General features: G+C 46.7%; 1 protein-coding gene and 1 long non-coding RNA gene across 3 annotated transcripts; one reads left to right on the top strand and one right to left on the bottom strand.

Annotated features, from left to right (window-relative positions):
- Positions 1 to 1,442: 1,442 nt before the first annotated feature.
- Positions 1,443 to 9,539, bottom strand: LOC120638072. The gene is made up of 2 exons (XR_005659545.1): positions 9,451 to 9,539; positions 1,443 to 2,608 (listed from the first exon to the last, which is right to left on the bottom strand). It is a non-coding gene; the product is annotated as an uncharacterized LOC120638072 (long non-coding RNA).
- A 5,540-nt stretch (positions 9,540 to 15,079) lies between these two features.
- Positions 15,080 to 18,694, top strand: LOC100082772 (chromogranin-A-like). Of its 2 annotated transcripts, none has more exons than XM_007670923.3 (2): positions 15,080 to 15,158; positions 16,917 to 18,694. In XM_007670923.3, the coding sequence occupies exon 2, from the start codon at positions 17,042 to 17,044 to the stop codon at positions 18,668 to 18,670; it is 1,629 nt and encodes a 542-aa protein (XP_007669113.1). In that variant the 5' UTR covers positions 15,080 to 15,158; positions 16,917 to 17,041; the 3' UTR covers positions 18,671 to 18,694. The 2 variants fall into 2 exon arrangements, with proteins under 2 accessions (XP_007669113.1, XP_001513416.1); XM_001513366.3 differs by lacking the exon at positions 15,080 to 15,158 and adding an exon at positions 15,522 to 15,582.
- Positions 18,695 to 24,146: the final 5,452 nt, after the last annotated feature.

The following is a 24,146-nucleotide window of genomic DNA, read 5'->3' as shown; positions in this document are numbered from 1 at the left end:
CTCTGGTGAGAATCCAGAACCCTTGGTGAGCACTATTTGATTATGTTATGTTCATATCCACTCTTAATTGCTCAAACAGAGCTATTCCTTCAATGCTGTCTTGGATTCCAAATGATCATTTCCATCTGCCAGATGTTCCCTTTCACAGTCTGCTTCCACCCCATTTGGCCCCCGCCCAATACTGCACCTGCCATCCAGTCAATGTACTGCCTAAATCAATCAAGAAGCAGCGTGGCCTAGTAGGTAGAGCCCAGGCCTGGGAGTCAGAAAGACTTGGGTTCTAATCCCAGCTCTGCCATTTGTCTGCTGTGTGACCTTGGGCAAATCACTTCACTTCTCTGAGCTTCAGTTATCTCATCTGTAAAATGGGAATTAAGACTGTGAGCCTAATGTGGGACAGGGACTGTATCCAACCTGAATAGCTTGTATCTACCCCAGTGCTTAGTTTAGTGCCTAGCAAATAGTAAGCACTTAAATATCAGAAAAAACAAATCAATCATTAATATTTACTGACTGTCTACTGTGTGGAGCACCTGGGAGAGTCCAGTAAAGGTGAAAGACACAATCCCTAAACTCATCTGTGTCTATTTCAGTCCCCAGAGCTATGTTCCAGAACCCCTCACCATCTTTGTACATACTCTATACCCTCAAAGATTGGTCCCATCTCCCCATCTTGATCTTGCCTGCCGTCACCCTTGGGATCTTTGGCTGTCTGCTCTGTCCTATCCAAATGAATACCTAGCCACCCTAAATTCCCCCAACAATGTCTCAGAACTCCATTTGTCTTTTTCATCTGCTCTGGAACCTCAGTCTGTTAACCCCCCGGCACTGTACCCATCTCCTCCAAACTGCATTTGGGCTAATAAGATGAATTCCCAACCCCCAGTTAATCCAACTACATTTAAATCCATCCTAGATTTTCTCAACATTGCCCCCAAACCCCAACAATCATGCTTGTCTTCTCTGAACCAGGATAGCCTGCCCCCAGCACTGGATGTCTACCCCAATTCACCTTGTGCCCTGAGTCCCAAACTCCCAATTTGTTTCCTTCAGGTCAGACCAATCAAATGAATTGCTGCCGGATCTGAAGGGGTAGGAGGAATTTGGAGGGAAAGTGTCGGGGAAGGAAGGGGAGGAGGAAGAATTGGAAGAGAAAGGAGCAGGGGCTGGTGTAGCGGGGAGGAGAGAAGTAGCAGTGATAGGGAGGCACTGAAGGGAAAGAAATAAGGGGACAAATACAGTTCCAAATAGGTCCTTGACGGGCAGGAATATGGTTTGGAATGGAGTCAGGAGCAATGCTGGATGGGAGGAAGTGGGTGGGAAGAAAATGGAGGGCAGGAAAGAATGACAAATGGGGTTCTGCGGCAGTTATAAATTCAATTAGGCTATCTGAAGACATTTTAGTGTCCTGGGAAACCGGAATTCAAGTTGACAGAAAACAGTTTGGGGGTTAAGGGTGTTATTATTGATCGATAAGGTACAATAGGTAGGAAGGCATTTACAAGGGAAGAGCAGAGTGTGGTTGTCCAGCACAGGTTGGGGTTCTGGAGCAGACAGGAACACAGCTCAATGGTGCCGGGTGGAAATAAATATTTTTGCTTCTTTGATTTTTGCGGCGGCTCAGACTGTTTTGGATGCTGATGGAATCCTGTCGGCTTTCTTGGTCAGAATCACTTCAAAGTGGATGAAGCAAATTTTACCTCACTTTTGCCTCATTTATTTTCTCCATAACTGACCAGCTCTTTCACACCCTGGCTAGCAGCGTTCGGTGCTCGGTCAGTACACTAACAGCAGTGCTAACTGCCGGAGAGCTAAGGTTCTGCAAAAGGTTAGAACAGTAGTGCTGATAAATGGATGTGACATGAATGTTGTTAATGTCTCTGCTGAGGGGACTTGTTATGGCACTGTCTGAATTCCTGGAAGATGGCAAACCAGAGAAAAGGACATTAGCTTTGCTGAGGCTTCAGTCTTCCTGTGATGATTTCCCAGCTGCTTTGGGTGGGTTCCCATCAACTAGCGCCAGTTTCTTCTGCTGCAGTCGGGGTTCTCCACCTGATGGCTTCCCAGCGGCCTTAGGAGGCTCTCCCTCACCTTCCAGGGCCAGTTTCTTCTGTTGTAACCTGGGTTCCCCTCCTGTTGGCTTCCCAGCGGCCTTAGGAGGCTCTCCCTCACCTTCCGGGGCCAGTTTCTTCTGTTGTAACCTGGGTTCCCCTCCTGTTGGCTTCCCAGCAGCCTTAGGAGGCTCTCCCTCACCTTCCGGGGCCAGTTTCTTCTGTTGTAACCTGGGTTCCCCTCCTGTTGGCTTCCCAGCAGCCTTAGGAGGCTCTCCCTCACCTTCCGGGGCCAGTTTCTTCTGTTGTAACCTGGGTTCCCCTCCTGTTGGCTTCCCAGCGGCCTTAGGAGGCTCTCCCTCACCTTCTGAGGCCACCTTCTTCTGCTGCAATCGGGGCTCACCTCCCGTTGGCTTCCCAGCTGCTTCCATCTTCTCTGCTTCTACAGGATCTTTAGAGCCCTTCTTGCCTTTCCTTTTGCCACACACAGCATGCAGTGGCCAGGGGGTTGGCTTGCTCTTTCAGAAGGGAGTCAGGCCAGGAACTGAAGAATAAATCTATAAGTAGAAGGGAAGGGAAAGCACAAACTGCTCATACGGGTATCCCAAGGGAGATGGTTTGGTCTATAAATAGGATTACAATTTGCCAACAGAGGTTTTTTTGAAGTGGAGTTGTCTCTTTCACTCTCTCTGTCCCCTACCCGCACAACCCTTACAGTTTGCCTGGCTTTCACCTCCTAACCACCCTGGCTTTCACTTCCTAATAATAGTAATAATAGCATTTGTTAAGTGCTTACTATGTGCCAAGCACTGTTCTAAGCATTGGGGTAGATACAAGGTAATTGGGTTGTCCCACATGGGGCTCACAGGCTTCATCCTCATTTTACAGATGAGGTAACTGAGGCACAGAGAAGTTAAGTGACTTGCCCAAAGTCTCAAAGCTGACAAGTGGCAGAGGTGGGATTAGAACCCACAACTTCTGACTCCCAAGCCCAGGTTCTTTCCACTAAGCCACGCTGCTAACCTCCCTACTGTTCATTCTTAATATCCCTCCAGCCGCCTCTTGCTTTTTTTTATTTTGGTAATTGTTAACCCCTTATTTTGTGTTGAGTATTGTTCTAAGCACTGGAGTAGATACAAGTTTATTAGGTTGGACACGGTCCCTGTCCCACAAGGGGCTCATAGTCTAAGTAGGAGGGAGTAGGAAGCAGCATGGCATGGGAAGCAGCATAGCATAGTGGATAGAGCACAGGCCTAAAGTCAGAAAGTCATGGGTTCGCTAATCCCGGCCCTGCCACTTGTCTGCTGTGCGGCCTTGGACAAGTCACTTCACTTCTCTGTGCCTCAGTTACCTCATCTGCAAAATGGGGAGTAAGACTTATGAGCCCTATGCAGGAAAGGGGTTATGCCCAACCCAATTTGCTTGTATCCACCCCAATGCTTAGTACAGTGCCTGGCACATAGTAAGCACTTAACAAATACCATTATGATGTTTACTATTATTGCTACTATTTAATCCTCAGTTTACAGTTGAGAAAACTGAGGCACGGAGAAGTTAAATAACTTGCCCAAGGTCACACAGCAAGCAATCGGCAGAGCTGGAATTAGAACCCAGGTCCTCTGACTCCAAGGCCCATGCTCTTTCCACGAGGCCATGCTTGCTCTTGTGTATTTATTTATGGCCACCCTCAGAATTCTTGTATCTATTCATCTATTCAATATTTCTTTTTCTCTCCTGTTAGACTGTAAACTTGAACTTGCTCAGGTCCCTCATTAGGAAAGCCCTCAAACTGTTGTCTTGAAATACTTTGTCCAAGTGCACAGTCGTTTAGACTGTAAACCTGTTGTTAGGCAGGGATTGTCTCTATCTGTTGCCGAATCATACATTCCAAGAGTTTAGTACAGTGCTCTGCACATAGTAAGCACTCAATAAATATGACTGAATGAATGAATGAAAAATATCTCAGAGGAATAATAGGCATCAGGTCCACCAGCTTCCATGAATTTCTACAATAATTTAGAAGTACTGTTATTTTCATTGAAATTCAGCCAAGTCTTTAAATCCTTCAATTTTCTCCCAGAATCTTGGAAGAAGTAAAAGCGGGATTATATGTGAGAAATCGTCTACCTGGCCCACAGCCTGAGCCCATACTAGCTGTAATCATGTCAGAGACCTGGACATTGGAAAAGCAGAGAGATGAGCTCAGCAGTGTCACCATCACCACCACCCCCACAACCCCATCTCTTCCTTGCAGCTGCTACTCTCCTCCAGCGTGGTCTAGTGGAAAGAGCACGGGCTTGGGAATCAGAGGACCAGGACTCTAATCCCGGCTCCACCACTTCTTGTCTGCTGTACGACCGTGGACAAGTCACTTAACTTCTCTATGCCTCAGTTCCCCCATCTCCAAAATGGGGATTCAATACCTGTTCTCCCTCCTACTTAGACTGTGAGTTCCATGTGTGGGGCCCAATAATCTTGTATCTATACTAGTGCTTGACACATAGTAAGTGCTTAATAAATACCACTATTACTACTATTATTCTCATCATCACGCTGCTATTGTCATGATCCAGAGAAGGGCAGTGGAAGAAGCAAAATGTGCTGATTGGAGTTTCAACAAGAAGAGCTGAACCAGAAAGAGTGATGCTCTACCCCTTTTTCCTTATTTGATACTGAAAAAGTCACTCTGGAGTGGTGGCATAGTCCAGAGAAATGAAATCACAGACTTGGGTTATGCCAAAGCTCACTTTAACCACATAGAAGTGAACCTGAAGTGGACTCGAAAAAGGGAATAAGGGCTTTGTAAGGGCTTCTGTAAATTGGTCAAATGTTGATCGATTAGCCTGACGTGACAGTGGCTTTTGAAGAAGTCAGTTCAACTGCTGTGGTACCAGTGACAACTCCTTCACCATTCTCCCTGTAACAGAGCTTCACTTGGGGAAACAAAGTTGAGAAAAAACAAGGTGGAGGATTTCTCCTGAGCTTTGTTCTATCTAAATATGCATGTGAGACCAAATAACATGGAAGCAGTGTTACCTAATGCATAGAGCACAGGCCTGGGAGTCAGAAGGATCTTTTATTTATTCATTCAGTTGTATTTATTGAGCGCTTACTGTGTGCTGACCACTGTACTAAGCACTTGGGAGAGTACAATACAACAATAAACGGACACATTCCCTGCCCACAACGCACTTACAGTCTAGACAGGGGGAGACAGACATTAATAGAAATAAATTACAGATATGGATATAAGTGTTGTGGGGCTGGGGTGGCGGAGGGAAGAACAAAGGGAGCAAATCAGATGACGCAGAAGGGAATGGGAGAAGAGGAAAGTAGGGGGGCTTAGTCAGGAAAGGCCTCCTGGAGGAGATGTGCCTTCAATAAGGTCTTGAAGTGGGGGAGAGTAATTGTCTGTCAGATTTGAAAGAGTGCATTACAGGCCAGAGGCAGGATGTGGGCAAGGGGTCGGCGGTGAGATAGGCGAGATCGAGGCAGAGTGAGATGGTTAGCATTGGAGGAGTGAAGTGTGCAGGCTGGGTTGTAGTAAGAGAGTAGCGAGGTGAGGTAGGAGGGGGCAAGGGGATTGAGTGCTTCAAGGCCAGTGGTGAGGAGTTTTTGTTTGATTGATTCATTCATTCATTCAATCATATTTATTGAGCATTTACTGTGTGCAGAGCACTGTACTGAGCAATTGGAAAGTTCAATTCAGCAATAAAAAGAGACAATCCCTGCCCATGCCCGGTTTACAGTCTAGAAGGGGGGAGACAGATATCGAAACAAGTAAACAGGCATCAATATAAATAAATAGAATTATAGATAAGTACATATATATGCAAGTGCTGTGGGGTGGGAAGAGGGGAGTAGGTCAAAGGGAGCAAGAAAGGTGACGCGGAGGGAAGGGGGAGCTGAAGAAAAGGGGGGTTTAGTCTAGTTTGATGCAGAAGTGGATGGATGGGCAACACTGCAGTTTTTTGAGGAGTGGGAAGACATGTCCTGAATGTTTTTGTAGACAAATGATCCAGGCAGCAGAGTGAAATATGGACTGGAGTGGGGAGAGGCAATAGGCTGGGAGGTCAGCAAGGAGGCTGATGCAGTAATCCAGGCAGGATAGGATGAGTGATTGTACTAATGTGATAGTTGTTTGGGTGGAGAGGAAAGGGTGGATTTTAGCTATGTTGTTAAAGTGGGACTGACAGGATTTAGTGATGGATTGAATATGTGGGTTGAATGAGAGAGAGGAGTTAAGGATAATGCCAAGGTTACAGGTTTGTGAGACAGGAAAGAGGGTGGTGCCATCTATAGTGATAGGAAAGTCAGGGGGAGGACAGAGTTTGGGTGGGAAGACAAGGTTTTCTGTTTTAGACATGTTAAACATGAGTGATGGGAGGACATCCAAGTAGAGCTGTCCTGGGCTCTAATCCCAGCTCTGCCACTTGTCTGCTGTGTGACCTTGGTCAAGTCACTTCACTTCTCTGTACCTCAGTTACCTCATCTGTAAAATGGGGATTAAGACTGTGGGCCTTAAGGGGCTCAAGGACCATGTCCAACCTGATTATCTTGCATCTACCCCAGTGCTTAGTACAGTGCCTGGCACATAGTAAGCACTTAAATACCATAAAAAAAATTGCTTTGGACATTAGCAGTGTCATCCCAGATCCTAATAAGAGTATAAACATTAGTTATACATGTAATTGGCCTAGCCAGACTAAGTGTGAAATCAAGTATGGTATCTATTAAGTGCTTACTTATGTTCTAAAGCACTGTGGTAGATACAAGATTTTTAAAAATCAGACATGGTCTTTTTCCCACAAGGAGCTCACCCTCTAGCAAAACAGACATTCTAAGATGGGATGTTTTACCCAGGTTCTATCTGTTCTTGAGGAGAGCTATTGGCAACCTTTATGTCACTGATTTTCTTGTTACATCTTCTCCAGGCTAAATAATCCTAATTCCTTTAATTTCTTTTCACAGGACCTCTTTTCTATCTCTTTAATCATTTTCCTTGCTCTTCTCTGGACCTTCCTTTTTTGAAATGTGACCAAGATCAGATAAAATACTCTAAAAAAGGGTCTGTTTGATGCACTGTATAACAGAAGGATTCTTTTCTGTTTCTTGCATTTCACACTTCTATTTCACAATTCCTCAGGATCATTTTGGCTTTTTTAATTTTAGCACCACATTGATGATTCTTAGCTTGTGGCCCTCTCTGATCCCCTGGGGTGTTTATCTGCTATATTTATCCCTAGCAATTCTTTCCCTGCCCTATAATAAGAATATTATTTGTGGTATTTGTTAAGAGCTTACTATGTGCCAAGCACTGTACTAAGCACTGGGGTGGATAACAAGATAATCAGGTCAGACACAGTCCCTGTCCCACAGGGGACTCACAGTCTAAGTAAGAGAAGAGGTATTGAATCCCCATTTTACAGATGGGGAAACTGAGGCCCAAAGAAGTTGTGACTTGCCCAAGATACACAGTAATAATGTTGGTATTTGTTAAGCACTTACTATGTGCCGAGCACTGTTCTAAGTGCTGGGGTAGACATAGGGGAATCAGGTTGTCCCACATGGGGCTCACAGTCTTAATCCCCATTTTACAGATGAGGGAACTGAGGCACAGAGAAGTTAAGTGACTTGCTCACAGTCACACAGCCGACAAGTGGCAGAGCTGGGATTCGAACTCATGAGCCCTGACTCCAAAGCCCATGCTCTAGTGACAGAAACAGGATTAGAAGCCAGATCTTCGGACTCCCAGGCCCATGCTCTTTCCATGAGACCACACTGCCCTGAATCTGCCTTGTTTGAGTACTGTCCCCAAACACTAAAATTCCTAACTTGGCTTCAAAAAAACTATATGACCAATAAAGAAATTGGTGGAAAAATCTTGTCCAGAAATTGGACAGATTAAAACCATCTTGACCAAAAGAGGTATAAAAAGAAATGGAGTTGAAAGAAGATGGCATCCAGAATTAAACTGAAGACCCCCAAATCCCACAGAGAAGCAATAAAATAGGCATTGCCTTTTATAATGGTTTAATGTGCGGCTAAAATGTTTTAAAACATTACAAACTATATGAAATGTGCAGGTGCTCTGAAGCACCTATGAGAAACAACCAAACCGGGCCCTGAGATTCATACTCACAAGCAGTCTCTCTCTTTCTTTCTGTGTGTGTGTCTCTCTCTCTCCCTCCCTCCCTCCCTCCTTCCTCCCTCTACCTCCTCACTTCAAGCATTCTCTCCATCATAGGATCAACAAAAAGAGAAAGGGATCCTCCTAACGGTAGACAGGCCCTCTGCACCACAACACTAACAAAGGAAAAAGACCATCCTTGTGATTTCATGCTTCTTTGTCTTCTCTGACACAAGAAGCCTTTATTAATTATGCAGCTCTCTCATATGCCACACTCTCTCCCTGAATATTCCAGCTCCTACCTATCCCAGCCAGTCTGTTTCTGCAGAGATCCTCATCTCCAGGTCCAACCTATGTCTCCTGCCAGACCTGCATAAATTCTGCTAGTACAGTGTGCTCTTCTCCACAGTAATGGCAGCGAGGCAGAGCTTTAGCTCTTATGCAGTTCTGTGGACGCTGCTTCCCAGCCCGTATCACTTTCCCATTTTTTCCCAGAGCCCCACCACTAGCATCCATCATCCTTTCTAGGCAACTTCTATGTGAACCCCCAACCCTCACTGATTTTGGCTATTCCCTGGGATTTTTCTCTTGTTCCAACTTCCCCTATCGCTAATGGGTGCCACTCCTAAATGAGGGCTTACCCTAAACGTAGCAAGGGACCTTTCCTCTTCTGACATGCAACACCCACTGCTACCCCAGGGGCCTCTGCAACTCCAGCTTCAGGAACAGAGAAGGTATTGGTGTGTATGCATCCAAACTGGAAAATCTAGGAATATGATGGAAACAGGTGCCACTTGTTATCTCAGAATTGCCCACTGTCTCTACGCCACTTTCTGAAAGGGGACCTCTATTTCCAACTCTTCTATGTCTCTTTAAAGGCCCCTCCTTCCTCCCACCCAGGCAGTTTTTTTCATACTATGCACTGACTTGTGTCTGTCCGGTTTGGCCACACCCTCTGATAATCTCTCCATCCCTGACCTGGCCTACATCCTCCTCACCTATTTTCCTTGGACTACAGCTTTCTGCCAACCCTCTCCTCCTCTCTCCCCCCCTTCACCATCCAACCACACCAGACAGCATTATCTTTTACATTCTCTCTTTCCTCTTAGGTCCAGTTCTCTCACTAATTTTGCCGTTTCCTAGGACCTGCCATCCCCTGTCTCATTACCGGGTTTCCCTTTCCCTGCTCTTACCCCAAATCACCTCTCCCTCCATTTTCTTTTTCTTAGCACCTCCTTTGTCCCCTTCCCTCCGCAGCCTGCTTCTTACCTTTCAGGCAGCTCAGGGACCCTCAAAGCTTGGGTGGAATGGAGAACCAGCTTTCTAGGCCGGAGCATGCGCCGTAAGCTCTTGCTGGAGCTTGGCCCTTCTTTCCCAGGGAAACAGACAGGTCTGAGACTGTCCTAGGGTACCCTCTGGTGTAAGCTGCCGGGTACCACAAGCGCTCTTGGCCTTCGTTTCCTGCTTAAGCCTATACATGCCCTTTTCACCACCCAACCCGACTCCGAGGGCTGGGACTGCTGGGTTGCAGACAAGGTCCTCAGGGCCAGCAGTGATCACAACGTTTGTGTCGAGGACTGTTCTGTGCCAGGAAGAAAGTGTTCTTCATAGGACTGGGTTTAGCGAAAGAAGAATCCCTGGCTAGGCCTCGTCTAGCTTTGCCAGTACAGGGGCAGGTGATAATGTCTCTCAGTGGAATTGAAGGGCATAGGGGGAGTACCTAAGTGATATAATTAGGGCTCAGAGTCTTAGACTCCTCCATCCTCCCTGTCTCACGAGCCCTTAATCTTGGCGTTATCCTTGTCTCATCTCGCTCATTCAACCCACATATTCACTTTGTCACTAAGTCCTGTCAGTTCAACCTCCAAAACATCACTAAAATCTGCCCTTTACCCTCCAACCAAACTGCTACCACGTTAATATCCGAGCCCTTATCCTATCCCATCTTGATTACTGCATAATAATGATGTTGGTATTTGTTAAGCGCTAACTATGTGCAGAGCACTGTTCTAAGCACTGGGGTAGATACAGGGTGATCAGATTGTCCCACGTGGGGCTCACAGTTTTAATCCCCATTTTACAGATGAGGGAACTGAGGGTCAGAGAAGTTAAGTGACTTGCCCACAGTCACACAGCTGACAAGTGGCGGAGCTGGGATTCGAACCCCTGACCTCTGACTTCCAAGCCCGGGCTCTTTCCACTGAGCCACGCTGCATAAGCCTCCCCGCTGACCTCATTGCTTCCTGTCTCTCCCCACTTCAGTCCCTATTTCCTTCTGCTGCCCGGATCGTTTTTCTATGAAAACATTCATTCCATGTGCTCTGCACAGAGTAAGTGCTCAGTAAATTGGCTTAGTGGAAAGAGCACGGGCTTGGGAGTCAGAGGTCATGGGTTCTAATCCCGGCTCTGCCACTTGCCTGCTGTGTGACCTTGGGCAAGTCACTTAACTTCTCTGTGCCTCAGTTACCTCATCTGTAAAAATGGGGATTAAAAAATGTGAGCCCCATGAGGGACAATCTGACTACCCTGTATCTACCCCAGCGCTTAGAACAGTGCTCTGCACATAGTAAGCACTTAACAAATACCATAATTATTAATTATTATTAAATATGACTGAATGTTTCCCCACTCCTCAAGAAACTCCACTGGTTGCCCATCAGCCTCCACATCAAACGGAAACTCCTTTCTGTTAGCTTTAAAGCACTCGATCACCTTGCCCCCTCCTACCTGACCTCACTACTCTCCTACTACAAGCCAGCCTGCACACTTCACTCCTCTAATGTTAACCTACTCACTGTACCTTAATCTTGTCTCTCCCGTCACTGACCTCTCCCCCATGTTCTATCTCTGTCCTGAAAGCACCCCGCCTTCATATCCAACAGATGATCACTCTCCCTACCTTGAAAGCCTCACTGAAGGTACATCTCCTCCAAGAGGCCTTCCCTAAGCCCTCATTTCCTCTTCTCCCACTCCCTTCTGCATCACTTTGCACTTAGATTTCTACCTTTTATACACCCCCTCTCAGCTCCACAACACTTATGTACATACCCATAATGCCACCCATGATTGAGTGATTAATGTCTGTGTCCCCCTCTAGACTGTAAGCTTATTGAAGGCAGGTAATGTGTCCACCAACTCTGTTATATTGTACTCTCCCTAGTGGTTAGTACAGTGCTCTGCACACAATGAGTACTCAATAAATACGATTGATTAATTGATTGATAGACCTATTCACCTGAATTGGCCCTTTTAGGATCAGGGGCCAGGGCTGGAAAAATGAAAACTTCTCATCCTAGAGAAATCATCAAGCTTAATTGCTGCCAGTACCCTTCAAGCTCTTTTTTTTTTTTATGGTATCTGTTAAGTGCTTACTACGCACCAGGCACTGTACTAAGCCCTGGGGTAGATACGAGGTATAAGATACAAGAGAAGCAGCGTGGCTTACTGGATAGAGCACGGGCCTGGGAGTCGAAAGAACCTGGGTCCTAATCCTGGCTCTGCCATTTGTCTGCTGTGTGACCTTGGGCAAGTCACTTAACTTCTCTGTGCCTCGGGTCCCTGATCTGTCATATGGGGATTAAGGCTTTCAGCTCTCTTCTGACATGCAACACCCACTGCTACCCCAGGGGCCTCTGCAACTCCAGCTTCAGGAACAGAGAAGGGATCGGTGTGTATGCATCCAAACTGGAAAATCTAGGAATATAATGGAAACAGGTGCCCATGTGGGACAGACACTGTGTCCAACCTGATTGCATTCAGACAGACACAGTTCCTGCCCACAACGAGCTTCCCATCTTACTTCTGCCCCTGGTCACCTGCGAGGCTCTATTCTGAATTCCCTACTCTTCTCACTCAACCCCCACTCTCTTGGGAGCTTAGCTCTTCATATGACTTCAGCTCCACCTCTCCAAGTCTGACCACTTCACCTAATGAACAATCTCATATTTCTTCCTGGTTCCAAGACATCTCCACTTGGATGTCCCACCGGCACCTCAAACACAACATATCTAAAAGTGAACTTCTCACCTCCCCTCTTAAACGCATGGCCTAGTGGAAAGAGCACAGGCCTGGGAGTCAGAGGAGCTGGGTTCTTCTCCCAGTTCCACCACTTGTCTTCTGTGTGACCTTGGGCAAGTCACTTAACTTCTCTGTGCCTGTTACCTCATCTGTAAAATGGGGTTTAAATCCTACATCCTCCTATTTAGACTGTGAGACCCATGTGGGGCAGGGGCTGTGTCCAAGCTGATTACCTTTGTATCTATCCCAGTGCTTAGTACCGTGAGGGCACATAGCAAGCCTTTAAAACAAGTACCATAAAAAGAACCACTCCTCCTTCTTAACTTTCCCATCTGTATTAATAATAACACAACCATCTTTCTTAACCAATCAATAGAATTTATTGAGCAGCTAGTGCATGCAAAGCAATATACTAAGTGCTTAGGAGAGAGTACAAGAGTTTTTGAAGACATGATTCCTGTCCAGAAGCCTGCAACCTTGGTGTCTTCAATTTATCTCTGTCTTTCCACTCTCCCATCCAATAAACTGCTAAATTCTGCTGGTTCTCCCTCCACAACATTTCCCAGAACCGCTTTTTTTTAGCCATTCAAACAGTTACCATCCTGATCCGAGCTCTTGCCAAATCACAGATAGATTCTCTATCAGCCTCTGCTTTTTTGCTTCTTCTGTCTCCTGATTTCCCTTCCTGAATGCTCTCCTGAGACTTTTTCCTACTATCCACCTAGCTCCAGCCCTTCCCCCCTTCAGTCTATACTATACACCGCTGAACAGATCCTCTTGAAAAGCCACAGCACACATCTCTCCAATCCTATAAGCTTCCGACTGGCAACTTATCTCCCTCTATATCACACAAAACTCCTCCCAATTTGTTTTAAGGCTGTCCACATCTTACATATGGGCACTTTTCACCCGCTATTCTCCAGCTCACTCTTTCACTCCTCTCACGCTCACCTTCTAAGTGGGTTTCCCTCTTAGCTCTCCCATCTCCAACCCCTTACCTATGTCAGTCTGGAACTCCCTCCCTACCCAAATCTGCAAGACCATGGCTCTCCCCATGTCCAAAGCCTTCCTAAAATCTCACTTCTTCCAAGAAGGCTTCCCCAATTAATTCATAATACTCTAGTTGCATCAAGCCTCCAGACACTCTTTGCATTTATGTTTTTCTCAGCACTTAAGTACATACGCCTATTTTTATTTGTGCATTAAATTATTTATTCAGCCATTTCATCCTGCAACACTGTGTTACTTCCTGTTATATTCCACCTGCACCCACTATTTGTAAGTAATTCTGTCTATCCAGTGAACGTGCCATGTGTCTGATGTATTCACCCAAGCACCCAGATGGCACTTAAATACCATGGTGGATTCTACTCCTATCCTTGATACTTAGGTACGGACGTATATTCAATTTTTTTTGGCTATTTCGTCCTGACATATTCGTACTATTACAAATTATATCCTTGTTCTTCTTGCTCTAGGTATAAATTACTTTTTTCTGTCCTTCCCACTAGATTGAAGGCTCATTTATGTGCATATCTGTAATTTTATTTATTTGCATTCATGTCTGTCTCCCCCCTTCTAGACTGTAAGTTCATTGTGGGCAGGGAATGTGTCTCTTTAGTGTTGTACTGTACTCTCCCAAGTGCTTAGTACAGTGTTATGCTCTCAGTAGGTGCTCAATAAATACCATTGGTTGTACAGGTCTGACTGAAAAGATGTGGGGTGGCTCACAGTCCTTTCCACACTGTGAACCTGTGTCAGTAAAATAACAATAATAATAATGATGATGATGGCATTTGTTAAGTGCTTACTATGCGCCTAGCACTGTTCTAAGCGCTGGGGTAGATATGAAGTAATCAGGTTTTCCAGTGTGGGGCTCAGTCTTAATCCCCATTTTACAGATGAGGTAACTGAGGCCCAGAGAAGCTAAGTGACTTGCCCAAAGTCACACAGCTGATAAATGGCAGAACTGGGATTAGAACCCATAACCTCCGACTCCCAAGCTCCTGCCCTTTCCACCAAGCTACGTTGCTTCTTTTATTATCTTGTTTTTTATATTATTTATATTATCTTATGCTTGCTGTTGTATTTGCAGTGCCTATACCGTTTTCCACTTTTCCTCCAAACCGTCATCTTCCGGAAGCCTCTGCTTAAAAAAAAAAAAAATTCCAATTGCCCAAAGCCAGTCTAATTTGACTTATATGACCCAGCAGCAGACTGACTTAGCATTTCAGCTGACTTTGGTTCCCTGACAGCTGTTGAGGGTTCCTATTCCTAGCAACTCCTAGGCCAGTTTGCTGCTGAGTCAAACCAGTTTTTTTCATGGTATCTGTTAAGCTCTATGTGCCAGCCTCTGTTCTAGATACAAGCTAATTAGGTTGGACACAGTCCCTGTCGCAAATGGGGCTCCCAGTCTTAATCCCCATTTTACAGATGAGGTATCTGGGGCACGGAGAAGTGAAGTGACTTGCCCAAGGTCACAGAGGCAAGTGGCAGATTAGAACCCAGGTCCTTCAGACCCCCAGGCATGTGCTCTATCTATGAGGCCTTGTGGTTTCTCCAACCTGACTGGTTTGAGGCACTTGGGTTTTTTGTTTTTTTAATGACGCTTTGGAGGAAAAATGGAAACTCCCAGTTCTTCCATACTCATAGACTAACTCCCAGAGGCACCGCACCACGAGACCAAAGGGAGTTAGGCTTCCCAGCCTTTGCGGTTTAGCCTACGCCTGGCCAATTCGGATCCTATCAGCGTCTCTGCCTAAAGTTCCACCTTCCGGTTAATTGGGGGTGCCAGCAGAGGCCGAGCGAGGTTTTCCCTGCAACTTGGCAAGGGCATTTCCTTTCACATCGTGCCTCACACAGGCCCCTATTGTCAGGGAACGGCAGAACTATGCCGTAGGTCAACAGAGGCGCCACTGTCGCTACGCCCTCAGCCTCTCGATCGGTTTTAGGAGCAGTGGGTGAGTGCGACTGTGCTGGGGGGGCGGGGGGCGACCGAGTAGCCGGTGGACAGGCCGGAGGTGCTCGCGGGCCTCTTTTCCATCAACATTCCTTGCCCCCTTTGGAGGGGAGCGCTGCCCGGGCCGGGCCCCGAGCTCAGCGCGGGAGCTAAAAAGCAAAACGGCGCGTCGCTTTGGCTGCCGTCTCCCGGGCCAACGGACCCCTGCGGCAAACCCCCACGGCGGAGGGAGGAAGGCCCGAGGGGCGGCAGAGACGACAGGCGAGGCTGGAGGGATGGAAAAATGGCGGGCGGGCGGGCGGGGGGGGAGGAGAGAGGGAAGGAGGGCGGGGCGGCCCAGAGCGAGACGAGTGACCTCAGAGCGCGTGCGCAGCTTCCAAGCGCCCGCTGAGGCGGCCGTTGCTCCCAGTTCGCGAGAAGCCCAGGTGAGGCGGGGGTGATGGCGCGGGAGGGCGGAGGAACGGACGATGGCAGCTCTGTGGCAGGGCAAGGAGGGGGGCGATCATGGAGGCGGAGGGCAGAGACGAGCGCCGGAGTAAAGGCCGGAGGCCGCTTGGGGCGGGTCCCATCCGGGGGCAGTTGGGACCGGGGAATAGATTCACTCGAGGGAGGAGGAGAAGCGACGCGAGAGGGAGCCGTCAGGGAGGGCCGGGCTCTTGGGCGCTGAGGAGGAGGGCGGGGGTGGCGGGGAAGAGGCGCTAGGTGAGAACTGGGAGGGAAAAAAGGAGGAGGGGCAGAAGCGGGGAAAAGTCCGAGGGGAAGTGGGGAGCAGAAGAAGCAAAAAAAAAAGGGGGGGATCTGCAAGGATGGGACTTTGGGCGGGGCGTTGAGGGAAGGGTGGAATTGGGGTTTTATCGGGGGGAGTGGGAAGGGAAGAGAATGGAGCGGCGAGATGATGCATGCCTTCGGAAGCCGATGACTCAGATGGGAAAGCGACTTCTTGAGAGGGAACGAGGAAATGCATTTTGGAAAGGTTCAGGTCCTAGCCGGTGGGATCGGAAGGGAGGGAGAGGATCGGGAGGGAGAGGATCGTAACGCTCATGAGGTTGAATGACAAAAGTGCATAGCGCCAGAGGGGAGTCGAAAAGAACGGTCCTCTGATCATCGGGAGGCTCTCGGGTCTGAGGAAGCCCTCTCCGGGAGGCCCTGGTGGGGTAGGGAGGGAGAGAGCTGTAATCAGGGAACAGGTGTCTAGCGGCAACCTGGCAGAAAAAGCTTCAACGATTGGAAGCGGAGGCTACAGGGATGAGAAAGCTGGGTTCTGTGTGATAAATGGTCAAATGAGAAGCCGCACGGCCTAAGTTTAAAGACCACAGGCCTGGGAGTCAGAGGCCTGGGTTCTAATCCTGGCTTCACCCCTTGGCTGGGTGACCTTGGGCAAGTCGCTTCACTTCTCTGTGCCTCAGTTACCTCATCAGGAAAATGGGGATTAAGACTGTGGACCCCACACGGGATGTGGACTGTGCCCACCCTGATTAGCTTGTATCTACCCCACACTTAGTACAGTGCCTGGCACATAGGCACTAAACAAATACCATTCTAAAAAATGGTCATCCTCTCTCATGCCTGCTGTGTCATGTCACCAATGAGGCATGTTTAAACCAGGCTAGCCTTTACCAGGACTTGTCCAGGCCAATTGATAAGCTGATGCGAACCAGCGTGCAAAGTTCTGCAAATGGTCCCTCTTTAGAAAAATTAGGGGGGCAGTGGTGAGATGTAGTAGGCTCTTTGCTGAACTCATTATTTTTGACCCCCACAGGTTTGATCTAGAGATGGATTTCTAGGTCTGATTTTTCTCAGAGCAGTCACTCTTCCCAGCTTCCTGGCTCATCACCTCAGGAAAAGAAAGTGTCAGTGGAATCAGAGGGATTGGAAGCCACTGGAATGTCAGCGGGAAGAGAACCTCCGGAGCACCGAAAGCTATTAGCACCAGACAAGAATGAGGGGGAGGGGACCACCAAAGAAGCCGGAAGGCCTTCAGAAGAAGCTCAGCAACAGACAATTCTGACCCTAGATGAAGAGGAAGAGGAGAATGAAGGCACTATCGAAGCATCTGGAATGCCATCCGGACGAGACCCTCTAGCGCATCAGAAGATGTTGGCACCACATGAAGAGGACGAAGGGTCGGTTAAAGCAGCTGGAATGCCATCTGGAAGAGAGCCTCGGGAACATCAGAAAATGTTGGCACCACATGATCGCAAAGAAGAGGAGGGGTCAGTTAAAGCAGCTGGAATGCCATCTGGAAGGGAGCCTCGAGAGCATCAGAAAATGTTGGCACCGTGTTATCGCAAAGAAGAGGAGGGGTCGGTTAAAGCAGCTGGAATGCCATCTGGAAGAGAACCTCGGGAGCATCAAAAAATGTGCGTCCCATATGAACATAAAGAAGCGGAGGGGACAGTTAAAGCAGCTGGAATGCCATCTGGAAGAGAGCTTCGGGAGCATCATCAAATGTTGGTGTCAGATGAGCATAAGAGTGAGACCCTAGTCCAAGCAGCTGTAAGACCATTAGTAGAAGCTCGGCACCAGCAGAGGATGTCACAGGCCCCATTTTGGCAAGAGTATGAGGAGACTTCGACCAAAGCAACTGGGATGTCATCAGAAGGAGAAGCTCAGCGGCAGCAGAGGATGGCCCGGGCACCATTTTGGCAAGACTATGGTGAGACTTTGACCAAAGCAGCTGGGAAGTCATCAGAAGGGGAAGCTCAACGACAGCAGAGAATGTCACATGCACCATTTTGGCAAGAATATGAGGAGACTTCAACCAAAACAGCTGGGAAGTCATCAGAAGGAGAAGCTCAGCGACAGCAGAGAATGTCCCAGGCACCCTTTTGGCAAGACTATGGTGAGACTTCGACCAAAGCAGCCGGGAAATCCTCAGAAGGAGAAGCTCAGCGACAGCAGAGGATGTCACAGGCACCATTCTGGCAAGACTATGGTGAGCCTTCAACAAAAGCAGCCGAAAAATCCTCAGAAGTTCCGCAGTCGCCCAAAATGGACAAGCCTGAGAAAGAGGAGGGCGTCAAAGCCGCTGGTAAACCTTCAGGTGAAGTAGCCCAATTGCAAAAGAAGATGTTGGCCACGGGCATGTATGAGGAGGATAAAGAGGGCTACATTAAAGCAGCTGGGAAACGGTCTGGGGAAGTTTCTCGCCTACAACAGAAAATGCTACGGCCGGATGGACACGATAGAGGGGAGGAAGGATACGTTAAAGCAGCTGGAAAGCCATCTGGGGGTGTTCCTCGACTTCAGCAGAAGATGTTGCGACCCGATGCCTCTGATGAAGAGGAGGAAGGATATGTTGCAGCAGCTGGAAAGCCATCAGGGGGTGTAGGTCAACTACAGCGAAAGATGTTTCCACCGAATGAAAGTGAGGAGGAAGAAGAAGAAGACGATGAAGCTGATTCTGTGAAAGCAGCTGGAAAGCCATCTGGGGAAGTGGCTCGACTACAGCGGAAGATGTCAGTACCCACCGGGTGTGGGGATGAAGAAGGGGGCTTAGAGCATCTGGGTTAACGTCAGGAGGAAAACCTTAGCTAAAACCAGAAAGAGACAGCATCAACGTGGAACGTCACTAAAGTATTTGGAAGAGAAAAATTGTAATAGATTACGAACCCCCAACACCTTGCTGAATGTAGCCCTTTCCCTCCTCCATTTAAGAAAAAAAGGGTTAAAAATAATCTTAATGTGACACCCAAAATTTGCATCATAGATGGTAGATTGGCATTGTGCTAATTATTTTATGACCATTTTAGTAGTAGAGTAATTGCTTCTGAGGCATTAACTCACAGGTCATCTTTATTCATTCATTCATTCATTCGGTAGTATTTATTGAGCGCTTACTATGTGCAGAGCACTGTACTAAGCGCTTGGAATGTACAATTCGGCAACAGGTAGAGACAATCCCTGCCCAATGACGGGCTCACAGGCTAAACAGAGGGGGGAGACAGAGAGCAAAGCAAAAGAGAACAAAACAAAAAACATCATCAAGATAAATAGAATCAAGGAGATATACACCTCATTAACTAAATAGGGTAATAAAATATACAAATGAGCAAGGGGCTGAGGGGAAGGGAGAAGAGCAGAGGGGGAAGGGGGAGCAGAGGGAAGGGGGCTCAGTCTGGGAAGGCCTCCTGGAGGAGGTGAGCTCTCAGTAAGTGAAAGGAAAGTGAGCACTGAACTGGAAATCAGGAGATAGTGATATTTTTATGATTACCACTGACCTACCTGCTGTTCGAATTAGGGCAATTCGTTAAACTTTCTTTGTGCTTCCACATTCCAGCCTTAAAGATTACATAACAAATATATGCCCCTTGCTTATCGCATGGTGACACTGCAAGGCCAAATGAGGTAATCACGTGAAATTATTTGGATTTATTAGGAAACTGGCACTCTATATATGGCAAGTTATTGTAGTCAGTGCCTTGGGGGTCTTTTGTCATTTTCCCATCCAGATAGTGAGATGTCTGTACTAAGCTTTTCCAGGTGATCTGTATTCTTTTTCTTACAGAATAGTTCCCTGCCGAATAGTGTTGGCAAGATCTGATGCTGTGAACACTTGACTAAATCACTTCAGTTTGCATTTCCCCCCTGCTGCAAGTAATAAACTTTGTCTGCTGGCAAGTTCAGAAGCCTCACCGTATTTTCTCTCTAGTTTTCACAAATTTTTATTGATAACATTTTTAGAAAAATTTTTTTTTAATTACATTGACAAAAGTGTATTCTGTCTCGCATTATTGGTCTTTTGACCGTTTTCTGTCAGAAATTGACACATTTCAGGAGTTAGCATAGAAATACTTCCTTTTCAACAATTACTAGTGATAAGGCAAGCAAATTAGCCATTTTAGATTTTCCGTGGTCCCCTTTTTATTTCCTTTGGTGGTGCATTTCTTCTCCTTATTGGCTGCGATTCCATAATTAGTCTTAGTTCTTTTAACCGTGTCGATCATCTTGATAGCATGATCTTGATCTTGTTGAGACCCAAAATCAGGTGCCAAGAGAGCAGCAAGCAGAGGAAGCCATCTCTCTATGGTTGTTTCTTCAACTTCCATTTCTGTCTACTAGCTTAGCTCAGGAAAAGAGGGCTTCTGGCAAAGCATGTTTCCCCTGCCCCATGTCTCCCAGATAAATGGAGAAATATGAAGTTTCATGCACATTGAATTGTGCATGGGGTCCACCTGTTTTAATTTTTTTTTTTCCACTTTCTCAGTTTCCATTACTGGTCAATAATTTGTACATCAATCGTGACTCTCACTCAACAGTATACCAACTGGGTCCAGGCTACAAGAGGGCAGTAAGGAGGTTAAACCATGTCTCTTTGTGTCCTTCCACTGGCCTGATCCAGAAAGGGGGACTTCTGGATAAGTGGGGTTCCCCAGCTTCTGGCTTCCTTGCTGGTGTGGGGAAGAGTCTAGGCTTTTCATCTGTTTTAGGTTCTTAATTTTTTTCTATCCCACTCCCCTTCTGGTGGGGGCGTCTGAGAAGTCATCACCCCGACAGGATGGCGTCTAATGGCTGGCTAGAGGAGGAATTTATTTCACTGTACTGGGTGTGGTTGTACAGCCTGATGCAGGATGACTCAGATGGGTGCTGGATGCATCTTGTTTTGGAGACGTCTTTCCTCACTGGTCCAGAGGAAGAAATGACTATCTGCTGCTGCTTCCCTCCCCTCGGAAACAGTGGCCCTTGCCCACACATGTTGCCATTTTCAGCCTTTGGTCTTTCTAGCTGAGCAGAGGGCAACTATTCTTTGGGTTGCTGTTGGGTTTTTTGCTTATCATTTCTTGCTTTTGCAAGAAAGAAAAAATACTCCCCCGACCTCAGGACACTGGGAGCTCATGTTCAAAGATAACTTCCGAAATGGGTGAGGGCACAGAGGTGCCTGCAACTATCAAGGTCTCGGCCAGGTTCTGTTCTGTGACCCCAGACTGCGCCCGTTCTCCCGACCAGCTGTCTTACGGTGCTTGCTGCTGGGCTTCGGGGGACCAGGCAAGAGAGTGGATGGCTCAGCGCAAAGCTTCACTATTGCCGAAAACAACTCAAGCTTATGTCCTGTTGGTGATAGGACATGCCTTCTGTCTCCTAACCATTGACATCTGAGCATTGCTCACCCAAATAACAGGGGACCAGAAAAGTGCCCTACTATACTTTTATGGGCACAGTGTGCAAATATGCAAATGAATCTGTGTAACACAATTTCAGGACAGCTCGATGCCAACAGTGGCATTTTTGAACCAGACAACTTTACAGCAGGTTGATCTTATTTCCAAAACATTCAATAGTGACCACTCTCTTATTTGTAGGGGTTACCTTGGCTTTTGTAGGTGGGGTGGGTTCCTCTCTTGGTTTTTAGAATAAAATAGACAAGATGGTATCTTGCTGAAAGATGACTTACCAGCAGTTGAGGGCACAGTGGCTGATGTCTTGCAACGCATGCCTCTTGAGGTCAGAATGAGAGAGTGTGGATGGTGCTACAAACCATCACCATTACTGCAAAAATGTCTCAACCAGTACTGTCCCAAGTGCTTAGTACAGTGCTGTGCACATAAGCACTCAATAAATACCATTGATTGATACGCCTTGCTGGTGGTAGGAGAGAAGACATACCTTTTCCCTCTTAACCATTGGTGCCTGAGTACGGCCTAGTCGCGTGTCAAGGGCCCAGAAGGGTGTACTGCTGTATTTTCATGGGTACAGTGTGCAGAGGAGCAACTTTCGGACACCCACTTGCGGATGCAATATCACCATTGGCCGTGTCACCTTTGAACGGAAGGACAACTCTACACGATGCTTTAATTTCAAATATGCTGATCGCCTTTCACACACTCCATATAACCAAGAACCTAAGCCCATTGTGGGCAGGGACTGTCTCTCTTTGTTGCTGAATTGTACTTTCCAAGCACTTAGCACAGTGCTCTGCACACAGTAAGCGCTCAATAAATGAGTGAATGAAACTTGACTTCTGAAATCCATGTCCTCCATCAGATATTTCAAGAAGGCTTTCTTCCCCAGGAGCATTCAACAGTCCGATATCTTGGACTCCTCCATTTTCACTCACCCTTGATTCCTTTGCTTCCCAACCAACTCAAACCTCATAATACTTTGGCCAGCAGTTGTTCATGTTGGACAAATCACACCACTATTTTTTCCCAGGAGCTTCAAATTCTTTAATAGCTGGTTTTTCTTTATATCCTTTAAGTTATTTTCTCAGGATTTATTCCTTTTTTTTTTTTAAAAAAAAAGGTATTTAAGTGCTTACTATGTGCCAGGCACTGTACTAAGTGCTGGGGTAGATGCAAACTAATCAGGTTGAACACAGTCCATGTCCCACATGGAGCTCACTGTCAATTACTGATGAGGTAACTGAGGCACAGAGCAATTAAGTGACTTGCTCAAGGTCACACAGCAGACAAATGGCAGAGCTGGGATTAGAGCCCAGGTCCTCTGACTCCCAGGCCTGTGTTCTTTCCACTAGGCCAAGCAGCCTCCCTGTTAGCTTTCACTTTCCCTATTTTTTTTTACCCTTATTAGCGTCTTTTTTGTATCGACCTTTCATAGTCAACCATTTTAAGCTCGGATTCATTTTCTTCTGAAGGGAACATGAAACCTAAAACTTTATTCAACTTCCTTGCCCTACTTTCTCAATGAATGAAATGAAAGTATAGAAACATCTGTGCCCCAAATAACTTTACATTAGTCATCCCCAGACCTCCTTCACTGAGTGGTAGGTATACCAACTGTCTCAATCTCATGCCATAAAGCCATCAACAGTTTTACCAGAGAAACCACACATCCAGTCATCACTCATGCATGAAAAAGTGAAGCCGCATGCATAGTGGATAGAGCACGGGTCTGGGAGTCAGAAGGACCTGGATTCTAATCCTGGCACTTTGCTGTGTGACCTTGGGCAAGTCACTTCACTTCTCTGTGCCTCACTTTCCTCATCAATAATGGGGGTTAAGACTATGAGCCCCACGTGGGACTAAGGCTGTGTCCAACCCAATTAACCTGTATCTACCCAAGTGTTTAGTACAGTGCCTGGCATTTAACAAATACCAAAATTATTATTAAATCCCAGTTTTTATTATTATTAATAACATCATAAAAAACTGGAATTTAAAACTCCAAAGGGCTATCCATATTGGGAACGTGTCTACCAATTCTTGTATTGCACTCCCCCAGCACTTATTCCAGTGCTCTGCATAGAATAAGCAGTCAATTAATACCACTGATTGATTTTATTTTCTCTCCTTCCAGCCTCATTTTGTTCTGAATTGTCCTTACCTTTAAAGAACCCATATAATTTCTCTAGATCCCGATTCCACTTTCATTTTCTTTGTCTCTAGACTGAAAGCTTGTTCTGGGCAGGATATGTGTCTACCAATTTATTGTGCTCGCCCAAGCACTTAGCGCAGCTCTCCACACAATAATCACTCAATAAATACAGCTGATGACAATTGTCCTTCCCTGTTCCCCTCTTCCCTGCTACCCTGATTATGCTGTACTGAATTTATTGATCCTGGACTCCAGAGGCATAGATCTGAAAGCACTGTCTTAGGCTTGAAAGCAATCATCTACCTCCTCCAGCACAGTAGCATCTACTTGTGCTCTTCAAAGCATGGCTTTAAGGGAGGATCCTGTCTCCTGACTCTCTTGAACTCTCTCGAGCACTCTCTCGAGCACTTAGCACAGTGGCCTGCACCCAATAAGAGCTCAATAAATCCCATTGATTAGAAGCTGTCCTACAGTGAATACAAAGCTGCTGATAGTGGGATCGTATCAATCGATCAGTGGTATTTATTGAGCGCTGACTTTGTGCAGAACATTGCGCTGAGCGCTTGGGAAGATACAACAGAGTTGGTAGACATCCATGAGCACGATCGATTCGGTGGTGTTTATTGAGCCCTTACTGTGTGCAGAGCCGTGCACTGAACGATTGGGAAAGTACAGTACAGCGGAGTTGATGGATGTAATCCTCATCCATAAGGTGCTT

The sequence above is a fragment of the Ornithorhynchus anatinus genome, chromosome X1 (assembly GCF_004115215.2).
Source record: "Ornithorhynchus anatinus isolate Pmale09 chromosome X1, mOrnAna1.pri.v4, whole genome shotgun sequence".
Lineage (NCBI taxonomy): Eukaryota > Metazoa > Chordata > Mammalia > Monotremata > Ornithorhynchidae > Ornithorhynchus > Ornithorhynchus anatinus.
The sequence above is the reverse complement of the archived record's forward strand: the minus strand, read 5'-3'. Positions and strand labels throughout refer to the sequence as shown.